The 16,053-nt window shown below is 45.0% G+C and overlaps 4 protein-coding genes across 9 annotated transcripts in view; all 4 read right to left on the bottom strand.

The window, feature by feature from the left end:
• Nucleotides 1-5: 5 nt before the first annotated feature.
• Nucleotides 6-3,776, bottom strand: LOC128264824 (solute carrier family 22 member 13). 2 transcript variants are annotated; one of them, XM_053000533.1, is made up of 5 exons: nucleotides 3,383-3,776; nucleotides 1,507-2,213; nucleotides 945-1,451; nucleotides 586-729; nucleotides 6-527 (listed from the first exon to the last, which is right to left on the bottom strand). In XM_053000533.1, the coding sequence occupies exons 2-5, from the start codon at nucleotides 2,180-2,182 to the stop codon at nucleotides 130-132; spliced, it is 1,725 nt and encodes a 574-aa protein (XP_052856493.1). In that variant the 5' UTR covers nucleotides 2,183-2,213; nucleotides 3,383-3,776; the 3' UTR covers nucleotides 6-129. The 2 variants fall into 2 exon arrangements, with proteins under 2 accessions (XP_052856493.1, XP_052856502.1); XM_053000542.1 differs by lacking the exon at nucleotides 3,383-3,776 and adding an exon at nucleotides 2,474-3,232.
• Nucleotides 3,777-4,661: 885 nt separating this feature from the next.
• LOC128266547 (solute carrier family 22 member 19) lies at nucleotides 4,662-7,388 on the bottom strand. The gene is made up of 4 exons (XM_053003136.1): nucleotides 6,506-7,388; nucleotides 6,288-6,442; nucleotides 5,410-6,036; nucleotides 4,662-5,352 (listed from the first exon to the last, which is right to left on the bottom strand). The coding sequence occupies exons 1-4, from the start codon at nucleotides 7,069-7,071 to the stop codon at nucleotides 4,802-4,804; spliced, it is 1,899 nt and encodes a 632-aa protein (XP_052859096.1). The 5' UTR covers nucleotides 7,072-7,388; the 3' UTR covers nucleotides 4,662-4,801.
• Nucleotides 7,389-8,235: 847 nt separating this feature from the next.
• The window catches only part of LOC128252980 (heparan-sulfate 6-O-sulfotransferase 2), a 78,865-nt gene continuing 71,047 nt past the window's right edge, over nucleotides 8,236-16,053 (bottom strand). For all 3 annotated transcript variants that reach the window (XM_052981232.1, XM_052981231.1, XM_052981233.1), the window contains exons 5-6: nucleotides 15,828-16,012; nucleotides 8,236-9,039 (exon numbers count right to left, since the gene is read on the bottom strand). In XM_052981232.1, coding sequence (XP_052837192.1) covers nucleotides 8,904-9,039; nucleotides 15,828-16,012 — 321 coding nt within the window. In that variant the 3' untranslated portion in view covers nucleotides 8,236-8,903. The remainder of the gene's footprint in view (nucleotides 9,040-15,827; nucleotides 16,013-16,053) is intronic.
• On the bottom strand, nucleotides 10,569-13,356 carry LOC128252979 (myosin-10). Of its 3 annotated transcripts, none has more exons than XM_052981229.1 (2): nucleotides 11,369-13,356; nucleotides 10,569-11,296 (listed from the first exon to the last, which is right to left on the bottom strand). In XM_052981229.1, exons 1-2 carry the CDS (start codon nucleotides 13,160-13,162, stop codon nucleotides 10,667-10,669), a joined length of 2,424 nt encoding a protein of 807 aa, XP_052837189.1. In that variant the 5' UTR covers nucleotides 13,163-13,356; the 3' UTR covers nucleotides 10,569-10,666. The 3 variants fall into 3 exon arrangements, with proteins under 3 accessions (XP_052837189.1, XP_052837190.1, XP_052837188.1); XM_052981230.1 differs by having other exon boundaries at nucleotides 10,569-11,278; XM_052981228.1 differs by having other exon boundaries at nucleotides 10,569-13,356.

Below are 16,053 nucleotides of genomic sequence, written 5' to 3'. Positions count from 1 at the left end.
TAATATTCTGTAGTTTAACTTCAGGCATTTTTAATAACAATTCACTTAACCTAATCACAGAAGAATGTTGTTTCATTAGCTGACTTATACAAAGGCTATTGGCTGGCAAAGCAGTGCGATCCTCTCCGCCTACAATCGAGTATTGTTCACATCGGATTCGACGGTCCAAACGGCGGCGTTTAGGGGGGACTGCTCCTTCTTGTCATTCGCTTCCACCTGAGGCACGATCGGAGCCACACTCGTCCTGGGCGTGAGGAGTAGGCTGGTGCAGATTCCGCCCAAGATGCTGAACACACAGTACGAGGTCAACGACATAGCCGTGTCGATCTTCTTCAGGACATTGAAGAACGGGGCCGAGAGGAGCCACACCCGGGCCCAGGTGACCACGGAAAAGACGAAGAGCTGCTTCTTGTTCGCCGGCATCAGCTCGTTCATGCAGGCCAGGATCATGGACTGGGCACACGAGACAGCCGCCTTGGGGATGGTGGCGATGATCATCCACAGGCTGACTTTCAGATCAGCATCCACTGGGGAGAAACAATAGCAAATAACTGAATAGCTAAGATAGTTATAAGAACAACTTACTCGAGTCAGCATTGGTGAAGATCCAGCCCATGCAGCCCAGAATTCCGGCTAATATATTAAAGACCCCAGCACATTGCCACTTCCATTTGTTGTGCTTGAGGGCAAAGTGAAGCGCCATGAAGCATCCAATGATCTCCGAAAAGCCTAAGGAATAAAGATTAAAATATATATATGAATACACGTGGTTACGTCATATAATACAACATTTTAAATGATTATTTACTAACTCGTCACAAAATTTGACATCAGAAATGTACAATGAAATTTTTACCTGGTTAAAAGATGTTTTTGTTGAATAGCTTATATACTTATATGCTCATATCCTTAACAGAGAAATGGTTTCCAGAGTGAGTACTCACCCATAGCGATGGTGTTTGGCACCAGATAGTCCCTTCCGAACGACCGTATGTTGAGCAGCATGCCCATGAAGTTGATCACGAAGAACGCCAGTGCCAGGTGGGCGGCCACCATGTGCGTCTTGGCACGTTTTCCCTTCCACAACTCCCGCCAGGGTGCGGGTGGAGGTTGAGCCTTCAGCCGCTCATTCAGCTGCTCCAGCTGAAGTCGAAAGTCCGGAGGGATCTTGAATGTGCGGTCATTGATCGCTGCTCCTTCGCGCACAATTTCCTCCACGTGGTCGATGGAAAACCGGTCCACGGCATGCCGGAGCAGCCAGCGGGGCGAATCCGGGGTCCAGTAGAGCAGCACTATCAGCATTACAGTGGGAAACGTGATCCCCACATAGATCAGCGACCAGTTGTTGAAGAACGAGGAGAGACCGGGCAGCAGGATGACCCCAATGGACCAGAAGGTGTCGTACAGAATGATGGCACCAATGCGATGCATTCCCGCCGTAATGTCGGCAACTGGAAACCTAGTTGTTAAACCATCAATATTCCTGCTAATCCTGAGTGAACTTACATATTGCCTGACCACTTGTGAACATGATCGCACAGCAGACGGCGGAGAGGCAGCGGAATGCGCAGTGCAGGCTGAAATCCTTGGCGTATCCAGTGACCACTCCGCAACCGATCTGGGCAATGGCGCCCACGCAATAGGTGCTCCTCGGACTGATGGCCAGCATCATCTTGGTGCCCATGACGCCGCCCACGAGGACCCCAAACAGATGCCAGTACTGAGTCCAGGCCACGAAGATGTCTCTCAGGCAGACCAGGTTGAACTGCATGATCAGGGAGTCGAAGCTGGAGTCGTAGGTGAACTGCTGGCACTCGCTTCTTACTCCCGATGATTCCTCCAGGACATAACACTGGTTGTCCGAAACACTGAAGCTGGAGTTACTGCTGGTAACCAGATAGCTGGTGTCGCAGGCGAACTCCGAACCGGGATAGAGCTCCGGTCCGGTGAAGATGATGCATGCCATGAACCAGGCGGCGGGGATCTTGCAAAGAAAGATGATGAGGATGGTTCTCAGCTGCCAGATGCCAAAGTCGCCCACGACATCCCCGATGACATCGCTACTCGCAGGTGCTGCAGGTGGTGCTGATGCCATCCTCTTGTCCAGTTCGTTCTCCATCTCATTGGGGAGTATGTGGGGGGCAGTGGATTCTCCACCTCGGGCTGGTGAAGGATTGACCATGGCTCCAGTGGCGCCTCTCTAATGGAACATTCTAGAAATACGAGTGGGAAACATTCGTGATGACTTTTCATTTGTTTGTTTGCTTTTATTTTTTTTATTTCACTCGCTGCCGTCTTATTGATATAAATTGAAAGCGGTTTACAGCTGAATTCAGTCGATCAAAGGCATTGAATATCACTCTAGATTCTTGAAATATCTGCGTTTACTATTGATTTGATTGACTTTCGTTCTTACATCGACAAGTGAATGTCATAAAAAACATGTGGAAACAAAAAATAAATTATAACTTACTTTTTGCTATAAAAAGAGAATGTAGGAAAACTTTAGCTCGTGACACCTTTTTGTTCTATTCAATTATATGCAAAACAAAACAGTCACATTTATCTTTATGTTTAGTTATGAACCTGAAATGAGTCATCTTAAGTAACTCTGTTATCTTTTGATTTAACTCCATTCATGAATAAATTAGCCAAGTTTAATATATTTTCCACTGATATCATATCACAAATCACGCCCTACAATGATTAAAGTCTTATCGATAAGCCAGAAGGAGGTTGATTATAGACAGATAATGAGTTCCACTTCGCTTTATGCCATTATCTGATTGTTAGCCCTTATTTTCCGAGGACAAACATGGCGAAAAATTTGCAGTCATAAGATTTAGTTGTTAACTCGCGAAAGATTCGCTTGTCACCGCTTTTGGTGGATCATCTGTATTGACAGACTCTTTATGCTTCAATTTCACAGGTGCTAATTTTCTATTGTACGGCTAACACGGCACATCTGTCTGTCCACCTATTGGTAGCGCAAATATTTTAATTTCTAATTTTCCAGGCAGTGCTAATTGTAGAAAACTGGTCGTGCTGAATATTTGAATTTCCTATTTCATATGTGATATAGATCTAGGCAAAGATAGTGACGGCAGGTTGAGCTAATAGTTGAACGACTTGTTTCGAACTCAAATGCAAATTAATAACTGCTTATGGGGCAGACCACTGAGCCACTGGAAAGGCGTACTCGTATCAAGTTAATGGATGCTCGAGTTTTGGACAGAAGTATGATTAAGTGGGTTGTAGAGAAATTTATTCAATAAATTAAAACCGCACCTTAATGATGGACTTTCCCAAGGTAATTTGTTAATATTCGATATTTATTAAAATCAGTATATTTAAAACAATTATTATTAAAAAACCAACCGACCTTAATCCAGCAAAAGATCACTTTTTTACTTCTTTCCACGTTCACTATTTCGAAACGGCAAACAGCCAAATATTTCCGTTAATTATTCTTTCACTCACAACACAATTTATAACTCGCGATGTCTCTTTGCTGTTTGTTCATTTGATTGTATACAAATGAATATAAATTAATTAAGCGACAATAAAAATTATGCACGCGTTTGTATTTCTGCTGGTCCGTTCGTAAAAGGCAGCTTTCCAATTCGCACGTCCCGGCCCGATTTTCTTCTTGGAGCACTCGCGTCTCAATCGGCCGAGAATCAAATGGCAACTGACGCCAATGTCGCAGCGGGGTCTATAGCCAGTCGGCTCACTCTGGCACTCGAATGCTCCAAGCGTTAATTTTCTTAATGAATTTGCTTGAATAATAAAAAGTTATTAAGCGATTGAGTTATTTAGGCATTTTCGCTTAAGTTTTTGCCCTTTTAGAGTTCATAATTTATTTGGCTCAGTCAAAACTGAATAGATTTTGTTTAAGGGATTGAGTCATTTTCCGTTTATTTGTCCATTTAATATTTGCTTTTATTGAATAGTTGACGGATCGATAGAGTGTCTTTCAATGCTCTTTATTTTATTAGTTTTCGTTCGAGTTTACCCCTATCAAGTGTGCATTATCTTGGGCGCTCAGGTGAGCGGGGGTGTCCAACAAGGGTGTTTATAGCTTGGAAGCCATAACATTATTACTTTACGCTATCAGCGCTTGCCTTTTGGGCTTGTACAAATTCTTCTTCGCCTTTCTTGCGGATTTCTATTTTAATCTTTATTGTCTCAGTCGATTTTTTTAGCGCTCTTAGTGACACATCGATGGTGGTGTTCCTCAATTGATGCATTGACCTACATTAATTTCGTACACAATCTTTACTCTTAATCTCACACAATAGAGTTTTCCTTTCTTCAGGATGTTAACTCCGTCATCAGATAATTATCATAAATTTATCCAATTAAATAGGTTAATTTTATATAATTGGTAACGCACCGTTTGCTAATTAAGACCATAATGCAGACTCAAAAAAAAAAAAAAAAATGAAAATATTTAATTTAATTAGCGATACATGACGCTGAATGCTCTAATTTTGGTGGATACAGGTTAGTCTTAAGAAAGCCTTTGATTTTGTGGCGAAATTTATTAGTCAAATGAAACTGAAGAATTTGGCATATTTTAATGCTGTATTTTATACCCATAAAAGTGGGTGTGTTTCTTTTCTGGTATTCTTAATATCTTTAGTATTTAATAATCATTTTCCTATGCGTGTAACATGTTTTCATTTTAATTAATTAAATTTATTGTAAAGCAATTTAATGACAATAAGTCTTACTATAGTGGATGTACATAGATTCTTTTATTTCGCCAAGCCTACTTTCAGGCAGCAAAAAAAGCTCTTCAAATGGTTTCCGAGCTGTGCGATCTGAGACCTTCCGGTATATGCTGCTCCATTTCCATTTCGATCTCACTCGAAGGATGAAAATTAATGTGCCAAATGTCGGCTATACTAACAGCCATGTTCCGCTCAAGATGGCTCAAGAGCTCATTGCTGTAGGCACTGCATTCCGAGCTGGCCGTGCTGCAGCGGCGCATTATGATGGCCGACTGGCGACGATAGGTGTTGGGTGTGGGCACCCGGCTTATCTGCGGCTGCTCCGTGTTCCAATAGTAGCGATTGAGGCGACGCAGGGCCAGGCCATAAATCCAGCCAACTGTGCCCAGAATGGTGATGGGCACCAGGTGATGGATGACAGTGAGGCAGCTGAGCAGCGGGCTAAAGACCAAGCACAGGCGACTGAATGAGATCACGGACAGCAGCAGGAACACGCGCTTTTCGTTGGATACAATCTCACTTGTGCAGGTGGTCAGCACAGCTATCGAGGCGGAGTTTGCCACTTTTAGTGTGAGCCAAAACACCAGCTCCAGTCCCACGCGACGCGAATTTCGTTCTATAGGAAATATATCTCTTTTAAATAATACATATTTGGTATACAATTAATGCTCACCAGTTTCGGGCAGCAGCCAAATGAAATATGTGCTGAGACCTGCTATAATCATTAAATTTCCTGCCCAGCGCCAGTGGCGACGTGTGTATAGGATCAGATAGAGACCCACAAAAACGCCAATCATCTCGGCAAATCCCAGGGCCGCAGTGTTCACATGCACTTGTTGAGTGCCTAGATTTCGGATCATCAGCAGGGTGATGTTATAGAGCACCATAGCTCCGCCCCAGATCCAGTGGATGTACACCAACTGGCTGCGTTTCGTCTCGCCATCCCAGATTTGGCAGTAGCCCTGCTTCTGCCTGGCCCTTTGCTCCAGATCATTGGCGTACACCGTGAGCTGAACGTCGAGGGTGAGCGGCACTTTCCGGTTGTTGTAGGTGGCCGATTCCAGCAGCTGACGCAGTGCAGCCTCCACTCGCTGATGTTGCAGCAGCCAGCGAGGAGCATCCGCTATCCAACGATGCAGCCAAACTAGCACGATGAGTGAGGATGAGATGGCCACGTACAGGTAGCTCCAGTCGTCGAAATATATAGAAATGGCGGGCAGCAGGACGAGACCCATGGACCAGAACAACTCCGATAGAGTGACCACAATGATGCGAGCCTTGCCCGACGTGATGTCGTTTACTAAAGTGAGAAACAGAAATTAGTTCGTGTCTTGGGTCTTTTGATTTGAATGGTATAGGAAGTAACCAAAATGGAACTTAGCATTTTAGTATTCAAATAAATTAATAAAAATATTTTATTCCTACAAGTACAAAGATATATAAATAGTTTTATCTAAGCTTGCAAAATAAATGTATATGTAAATAATTGAACATTTAAATTTTAAATTATAGTTTAACCTAGCTCTAAGGTCAAATGTCTACTATACTCACATATAAACTGTCCGGAAGTATACATAAGAGCACAAAATATGGATGTAAGGCAGCGGAAGTAGATGTGCAACTGGTAGGTGTCTACCAATCCAGTAAGGTTTCCGCAAAATATCTGGCCAATCATGCCCAGCAACATCAAGCGTCGCGGACTGATTCTGGGGAATAAAAGCCATAATTAACATACAGAGATAAGAAGAATATTTTAAGCAAACACAAACATTTTGAGGGCGGAGTAGGCCATCAGACCGCCAATCAGGGCACCAAGAGCATGAAAAGATTGCGTCATCGCCACCAGAACGCGACGGGAGCAGATGAGGTCGAACTGGATGATCAGGGACTTGTAGTCGGTCATGTGCTCCACGTGCTTGCAGGGCAGCGAAGATTGGGCATCCGGCTCCTTCGACTCCGAGGCGTTCCACTCCCGGCCATGGCTGCGCACAAATCCGCGGGCCAGGGAGTTTGAATAGGCATTGCACACGTCCACGTTGAACAAGCGATCCGTGCTGCGCGCATCTTGCCAAAGCGGATGGATCTGGCTGACATGATCCTCACGCGACCGGCTGACATTCCATTCGGCCGGGCGGCAGACGAGCTCCCCCTTCCAGGGATACGGAGCCGTGTAGATGATGATGGCCGTGAACCACGCGCTGGGAATCTTGCAGAGGAATATCAGCAGGATGGTGCGCAACTGCCAGCGTCCAAAGCTGCCGTTCACCTGCTCCACAACATCCAATCCGGGGGAGGATTTGCCCGGATAGCTACCCGTTGACTGCGATTCCGGCATATCCGTATTCGAGCTTACCGATCGAGCTTACACCTTGGCGTACGTATGCGCACTGAGTTTGCTAATTTTTCATCGATCCGATCCCATGGGCTTGGATTTGACGGGAGGGAAAACGATGTTTGCTCTTCCGTTTAGTTGTTCCCTCAAATTGGTGCAAATTAGTCGGCGATTTTGTGCTCCGTCTGGGTGATGTCTTATTATTAGGTTTGTTTTCCTCGCATTTATAACATCTATGACGAAGGGATGTTGAGAAATGAGGTAGATCAATTTAGTGCCTAATAAATTTTTATTGTCTTTAAAATGAACAAATAATAATTTTCCATTACTTTGCTAGGTCATTAAAACCTTCCTAATCAACTTGATTATTGCCAAACAATGCTTTGTTGATTTTAATTTTAAATAACTACTGACTAACGTTTTTGTGTCTGGTAGAAATTTTAGAAAATTATTAAGAAACTATATTTATAAAATGTATATTTTTACATCCCTAAAAGCCTGCTACGGAAACCGAAATTCATTAGTTCCCCAAAACCAATGCAATGCAATTTTTTTTTTGTTATTAATTGTATAGCCCAAAAGAAATACTTTATTTTTTCTGAAATATGAAAGACATAAAAACCGTATTTTTTAAAAATATTTTTCTGGCTAAGAACAATAAACAAACACCCATGCTTAAGTTTTATTTTCCCACTCAATGCCTTTTGGTGACCAGAAAGAGAAATAAATAATGGATGCTATTATATTTTCAATAATTCATTTGTTTTATTCAATTTTACCTGCTTTAATTTTTTGTGTTTGCTTTGTTCTTTGTTATTCTCAATGTGTGTTTGCTTGCTACAAAATTGTGTTTTTTTTTTCAAAATCATGAAAATTTCAATTATGGTTGCTATATAAAATGGAACATGCCTCATAGATTATTATGCTATTAATCAATATTTTAAATATTTTACATTACTTTTGTTTTGGGCAATGTGTTAATGCTCGTCTATGATTTAGGCAATTGGCTTTGTGTGTATTTCGTTGGCTTTGTTTATAAAATTTTGCATTTTCGCTTGGTATCAATTTCCAATTAATTATTGTCTGAAATAATGATGCCTGCTAACAACTCTACATTTGTTCACTTTGACTGGCGAAAACAATAAGACAAAAATTTGCACTCTCCTATTTAATTGGTTTGTGTTTAACTTTATTCTGCAGTATTTACAGTGATGTCTAAGTAGTAAAATAAAATAAATGCGTTGTAGGATCGAAAACATTTTCCAAGCATTGGATTTGGCTTTGCAGAGACTTGGCGTAACAATAAACGAAAGGCTACGTGTTAAAAACTAATTAATTAATCTAATTTATGGCGATGTGATGTGGGTGCGCTGTGAAGGTGAAAATTGAATTCGAGTGTGCTCGCGCCTCACAAGGTATTGAAAGAGACTTCGCGTTTATAAAATACACATATTATGCAAAGTATTTACATTTCCAAAAATATTCGGATTGCGACGTATCAGCAAGAAGTACATTTATGTTCAAAGTTATTATAGTTGTGCTTAGGATTAGGTTTAGAGACAACAAGCGCTCTGAGATTTCGCTCATCTGCCCTTTTGTTGTGTTACTTATGAGTGAAACAAGCCAAGTCCGCTAGATGTTTTTATCTGCTTAATTAACATTATGCTTAGACGCTAGTTTAAAGTCCTTCGGTTGATTTTCATGCTGATGCTTCTGCGTTGTGGTGGCAACCTCAGTGACCACCCCTCTATCTATACTCTGCCCTGTCCAGCTACATATTAATGAGTTGGTGTGTCCTACAGCTAGTTTCTAATCGGTAATATTTGGTTTGGAGTTCAATGATCCGTGCTGAGCCCATCCTCCACATTGCTGTCCCAGTTGAATTCCGTGACGCCCTGCTTGAAGTAGATGTTGCCCAGGTTGGCATAGCGTTGCTCAAAGTTCGTGTCCTTTGCCTTCAGGTGTTCGAAACTGCAACGAGAAATGCAATCATTGGAGGATTTTAGATATATTTAAAATATTTGTTTATAAAGTAATGCGTAACTCCATTAAATATACCAAATTTAGTACCATAATAAAGGAAAATATAAACAGATGTAAGAGTAACATATAATAATTAATTTTGTGTATTATCTTTGGCCATTAAAATCCAGGCTTAAAATGTATACTCTTGTGAAACAAGAAAACGCAAATTTTCATGGAAGACCCCTCGTAATTTGTTGAAAATTCTAGCTCTTCCGCTTATTAACTCAGGTAGGCGAGTACCTTAATCACCGGTTGTCTGAATGCGTAATCTACTTTCTTCTGGGATTTACGGTTCAACTTGTGTTGGCATTTCCCTTCCGTTTTCCCTTTTTTCATTTTACCACCCAACCCTCTGCATTGTCGTTTTGTGTCCTACAAAAGCTGCTCAATTTACTTCTGCGCAATATCATAGAATGTTTTCTTATGTGTGCTGCACCCCACTATAAAAAAAGAAACCCTCAATTGTTGATGCAGCTGCCCAAGGTACAGCTGTATGCACAATGAATAAATCCACGTCTTGGGCAAGTCTTCACTTACCTTGCCCGGGGCATTGTGAGCATTACGAGCATTGCAGAAAATGTCAAAGGTCATAGGCGGCCATTATGCGGCACAAGACAAAAGGCCACAGATTTTTAAGGGGAAGCAAAAGGAGCGGAAAAACAAAAAATGTGAAGGGAAAACCCCGTCAACAGGCTTAAGTCACAATTAATGAAGCAAGCTTGTTGTCCGTCAGTGGTGGATGTTCGATGGTGCATGGGTATTTCTCCTCGTTTTCTACCTTAACCCAAGACGGTTGGGTTAAACCACCCTTGAGGAGGAAGCGCAGGCGCAGTCGCAGCCGCAGCTGTTCCGTTTCGCTCGAGGAACCAAGGAACTGAGCAGGCAAATTCGTTCCCATCGAATAGCCAGGGGGATAAGGCGTTGCCGAGGGACACGTGTGCGTAATCAGCGTCGCAAGAAGAACCCATCGGATTGCATGGCTGCCTTCCCTGGAGGAGGTTCAGCCTGAGAAAATTCCATCACAGCCGTGGATCGAAATCAAAACGAGTTCCTTACAGGGTTGTCAGGAAAAGCGTTAGCAATTTCCCCATTGTTTGGGTACAGTCTTCAAATTCAAAAATAATGTTTGGTTTTAATACTGATGAAACTGTACACTTTAAGTTTCAAAAATTACCCATTTTCGAAGAATAACTTTTATTATTTGACGAAATATAACATAAATATAATAAAATTGATAAGTACAAATCATTTGGTGTTTATTTATTATAATATAATAAGAGGGAGTTAAGAACAACCGATCGAGTTTTCATTGAGTCCTTTGTAAACAGGCTATAAATATCAAATTTCTGTGAAATTCACAAATGATATTTGAATGATAGGAAGAATGTTGCAACTTTTGCAACACCTCAAACATATCAGATTTCCCGAATAAACTCAAAAAATGAAAGACGAGAAGATTTGGAATTTAGTCGGAGTTCAGAAACATATGAATATATTTCGAATCAGATCTTAGCTAAGGTATGTAATTTATAATAGTAGAGTATAGTAGTTGGTACAAGGGATCGTCCGAGACCTAGATGTTGCGTGCCTTGAGCACCTGCTTCTGGGGCGGACTGGGCACGTTCTCCTTGCCGGCGAACAGGACGGTCTTCTTGGGTGTGCTGGCCGCCGATCGGGGGGTGCGCGGGGTGCGGGGCGTGCGCGGACTGGGCGCGGCCTTGGGCGTGCGGGGGGTGGGACGCGGCGAGGATTTGCCGGCGAGCAGGAGCTCGCTGATCTCGCTGCTGCTGTCCTGGCGCACAGTGCACTTCTCCGAGGTGTTGAGCAGCCACGAGGTGATCTTGTCGCAGTCGGAACGCAGCTCCGTGTCGCCCAGCAGATCCTCGATCTTCTCCAGATCGGTGGTGTTGGACCGGTTGGCCTTGCCAGGAGTGCCAAGCAGCGAGGCGGCGGATGCCGGCTGCTTGGACTTGAGGGCAATGTTCTCCAGCTTCAGCTGCTCGCACTCCTCGCGCACCTTCACCAGCATCTGCTCCTTGTTGTCCAGCTCCAGCTGGGCGAACTGCAGCACGGTGGCAAACTCATCGAGCGCCTTCTTCATGTCCACCATGTAGGCCTCGCGCGTCTCGTCCTTGCGCCGCAGCTCGTGGTAGTGGGCCAGCTGGGCGTCGCCGTCGATGCGCTCCTGGAACGAGTTAGCAATCTGATTGAATTTGGCCAACGTCTCCGCCTCGCCGGCGAGCAGTTCGTGGAGCAAGGACTCCTTCAACGATACCTCGCTTTGCAGCGTCTGTGACGAGGACCTTAGCGCGGAGAGTGCGTCCTGGCTCTCGTTGAGCTGCTGGCGCAGCTGCTCCGCGTCCGCCTGCAGGCCCAGGTAGCTCTGCTCCAGCGCCCCCTTGGCCAGCTGCACCGACTCCAGCTCCGCCCGGAACTGCTCCACGTCCGCGTCCGACTTCTTGAGCCGCTCCATCAGGATGTTGACGGTGGCGCGCGTGTTGGTCAGCGTCAGCTGGTAGTTGTACTTCTCGGTGATCGTCTTGGCCATGTCCTGCTTGAGCTGCACCACCTGCTGCTGCAGCGCATCGCTCAGCTGGATGTAGTAGTCGATGCCGTTGCGCAGCTGCTCCTCGCACTTCTGCAGCTTCTCGTCGCGCAGGCGCAGCATGTCGTTGGTGGTCTCCAGCAGCACCATCACGTCCTGCTTCTCCAGCTCGATCTTGATCAGCTCGTTCTCGGCCAGCTTCTGGCGCTTGTCCAGCTCGGCGCGCCAGTAGCTCTTCTCGCGCTCCACGGCACCCTCGAGGTCGCTCTCCACCTGCTGCTGCACCTTGGCCACCGCCTGCTGTTGCTCCGTGTGGCGCGCCTGCTCGCGGCACAGCTGCCGTATGGTGTCGCAGTGGGCGTCGATCTCGCAGTTCTTGTCCAGAAGCTCGTCCTGCAGCGATCGGATGAGAGTGCACTTGTTGGCCAGGTCGTTCTTCAGCGTGTTGCGCTCCACCTTCAGGCACTCCAGCTCCGCCTGGCAGCTCTTCGCCTCCTGCCCGTAGGCCAGGGCATCCTGCTCGATCTGCTGCTTCAGCTGGACCACATCGGCCAACAGCGAGGCATTGTTCCGCTGCAGATTCTCCACCAACTCGATATTCTGGGCCGTCTTGGCCTGCTCCAAACTGCAGTGTTCGCGGGCCTGGGCCACGTCCGCCTGGAGGGCAGTGAGTTGGGCCTGCAGCTGCTGCTCCGCCACCTGACGCTCCTCGTTGGCCGTTTGCAGCAGCTCGTTGGCCAGTCGCAGGGCCTCGCTCTCGGCCACCAGCTGCTCCACCTGGCTTTCGTGCTCCTCGCGCTGCTGCTGCAACTGCTGCTCCATGGCAGCCAAACGCTCGAGGAGATCGGCCTGCTCCCGACCCATCTGCTCGTTGAGGGTCTTGTGCGAGTGGTTCTCGCTGGTCAGAGCCTCGATAAGCTGATTCGTCTTGGCCGTGGCCAACTCATGCTCCTCCCGCAGCTTGGCCTCCGCTTCCTTCAGCTGCTCCACGTGGCGGCGCAGCACGTCCAGCTGGCTCAACTGGCTCTCGATCAGCTCGTTCTTGTGCCGGATCTCGTACTGCAGGGCCTCTTTGCCCTTGAGACGGCTGGCGGACTTGGCCTCCTTCACGGGCGTGGTGGCCGCCGAATGGAGCGGCGTGGAGGCGGCCGTGGAGGCACCACTTCCGCTGCCACTGGCACCCGCTTCCGTGTGACTGGGCGCCGGACGGAAACGCAGACGCTGCGGCAGTGAGGGAGTGCGAAAGAGGCGCAGTCCCTTCGACTTCTTGTCCTCCTTGGGAATGGCAAACTCCTTGGCCTCCTTCGAGCTGGACGCAAAGCGCACGGCGTCCTTGAAGAACTTCTCGATCTGCTCCTTGCGTTCCGGCTGAACGGTGGGCGGAGCAGGAGCAGCGGCTGTCGTCGACGCTGTGGGCGTGGCACTGCCCGCCGAACCAGCCGAGCTATTGGAGGCTGCTGGCGAGCCGCAGATGGCCACATCCACGTCATTGAAACGCTTCAATTTGGCCTTGGAGAACGACATTTTCGAAGTTCTGTTTTCTTTTGTGTGGTTGGCTTTTTCGCTTAACTTTGGTACGATTTCTTTGGATTTCGTCTCAATGTCTGATAAATAACGCTCGTTTAACTTTTGCAATAACAATAACTCAACGATCAAACATAAACACAACTTTAACTTTTGGTTTGGTTTTTTTTTTTTCTTATTTTTTTTCAGGTAAACTGTTTAACAAATCGTCTGTAGTTCGTTTTAAATTTGTTCTGTACTTTGTGGTCTGTTCTGTTCTACACTAAACCCGCTTTCCCGTTGCTACCCGTTTCGCTGTACCTACGCGTTCCGCTGTCAAAACCTAACTGAGCTCACCTTCCGACCAAGATCCCCGAGGCAGACATCGCGTCCAGCTGGCGCAGCGAGACGGAGCGGGATGGACAGAGTGTGGGAACGAGATGGGGCGAACGGGAAGCGAAGAAAACAACCCTCGAGCAAGGGTCGCTGCAACGATCCTATGCTGTCTCACCTCTATGCGGTATAGGTATACCCTAAATCAGGTTGGGTATTTCCGAGAACTTTAAGCAAATGGAAAATCACTATATTTGGTCAGCAAAGATTAAAAAAACTAATTACTGCATTTAAATTGAGTCGTGCCCTTAAAAAGTTAAATTAATAAATATAAGATTTATGTAAACAAGTTCTATACTTTCGCATTGATATTTTGAATAAAATATAAAACTCTTTGGATATGATCATGATCTAAAATTATAAATTTGTAAATTCTCTAGTCTTGTTACAATAACCAATAAAAACAAGATCTTCACTCATCAATTAAATTAATATTTGGTTTAACCATTTCCAGAGAATAAGTTTTCAATTTTTCATTTAAATGTCTTGTATTTACTGTATTTATTTAAAGTAAATCCTATTTACACAATTTATTTGGTTAATTAAAGTATTTTAATATTTTTAATTTTCAATATTTGTTATTTTTTACAAGAAATATATAAATTAAAAGGGTGTTCCTCAGTCAAATTAACTCAAGTAAAATGTGTTTATATCAGCTTGTTTTGGTGGTAGTTCGTGCCACAATTGCATATCCCTAGTCGTCATATCTCTGTGTATTTGTCAAGACGTCGGCATTGTATACGTAAAGAAAATGTTTTCATTTTAGCGCGCGCAAATGTTGCAATTGTAGCTCAAGACAGCACGAGGAGGGTTCAAACTCGGAGTGGGGGTAGGAAGGTAGGAAGACGGGTAGGGGTGTATATAGGACATGGGACGACGGGGTTCCGCATTCCCTGACTCAGATATAGGAAGAAATGTGCCGTGGCGAACGAGCAGAGACACACTCACATCTGTCTGAAGTTCTCCTTCCCTTCGGCGGCTACAAATGCGATTGCTTTCGAGGATCGCGACTACGAGTACAAGGATAGGACTTGATGGGCTTTCCGTTGGCTCCAATACAGCTGGCAACCAGCATAAGTTGTTAATTTGATACGAAATCCGATGCCCGCATAATTAGAAGGAAATGTGTCGGTAACTGAATTGAGGCGAATTGAGTTGCATGGAAAATGGAAATTGATTTCCTCTGTGATCACTTTAGAGAGTTGGGCAATCGGCCAACGCTAATCTGACGAGAGACCCTCATGATATCCTGCTGATCCTGCGGTAGCTGCCTGTTTTCTATGCCATTTTCCCCTTCTTTCTCTCTCCAGTGAGATTGTCACAACTGCCAACTGCTCAGCTGGTTGTTCCTTTGATGGCAAACAATGGCCGGAAGATTCTGGCAACTAGGGAGGCGATAATTCTAGGTTAAAGCAGGCAGGGATGAAATTCTGGGTGGGTCAACCACACACAGCTGTGCCAGAAACAAGGAGAAAAGATTTATTCCTTCGAAATCAAGATAGAGGATATCCTTTGGTTGCAAAAAACAGTACTGTTCTTATTATATCTAGAATAATTAACCGCTTTCGTAGTTTTACAGAAAATAAAGAAATTAGAATGGAACTAAGAAGAAAAATCCCCCGATGAATGTACAATTAAATAGTTTTCTACGAATAAAACTGCTTTTAAATACATAAAAAAATAAAAAAAGGCACTTACGAAAGAATGATTGTAACTTTTTGCAAATGAAAACGGAAAAGGGTTTCAAAATTAGCTGATCCTTTAATGGAGCTAACCCAAAGTAATATAAATGATGTTAATGACACCATGGCTGCGATGAGACACCTTCAACATAATTTTCCCATGCCTGCTCATGCATAACCGCTGTTCATTGAGTGCGTTAAAGAGCAAGGCGATCTAATGATGGTTTTTCCATGGGATCCATTCTCCTTCCCTTCCACGTCATGTCCTTTGCCAGAACCAATGTCAACACAGCACAAAATGACGGCAACAAAGGACGCGTCTACTGGCTTGGCCCCTGATGATCAAAGGGGTTTCGCACCCTCATGGGATATAAAAGCGCTACAAAGAACCTGGTCCTGAGTCATCGACCTTCGCCCAGACGTCCCGATGATGCTACGCAAGAAGGGATCCGGAGAACCGGACCCACGACTCCGCACATCGGGTTTTCCGACCAGACAAACTTGCCGAGACAGTAACTAACAAGGGGCGCATCCAAATCAAAACATAACCATCGGCACATAAGCCAATTAAACTGGGTGTTATAAATATCAGTATAGGGTCGGAAACTTACCGCTGAAAGAGCAACGTCTTGGCGAATGCATACAACTCGATGTCCAGGCCATTGAGCTTCTCGATGCGACGCTTCTGGTCGGGTCGAAGATTTTGGACAGCAGTCGCTGAGATGGTGGTGTTGTGCTGCTCGAAGGGAATGGCGAAGCGCAGGTTGAAGGTCTCCTCAAATATGTACTGAGACATCTAAATCGGGATAGAAAAATCCATTTCAATGTTGTCCCCCA

Source organism: Drosophila gunungcola, chromosome 3R (assembly GCF_025200985.1).
Source record: "Drosophila gunungcola strain Sukarami chromosome 3R, Dgunungcola_SK_2, whole genome shotgun sequence".
In the NCBI taxonomy this organism is placed as follows: Eukaryota; Metazoa; Arthropoda; class Insecta; order Diptera; family Drosophilidae; genus Drosophila; species Drosophila gunungcola.
Note: the sequence above shows the minus strand (reverse complement) of the source record. Positions and strands in the feature narration are given on the sequence as shown.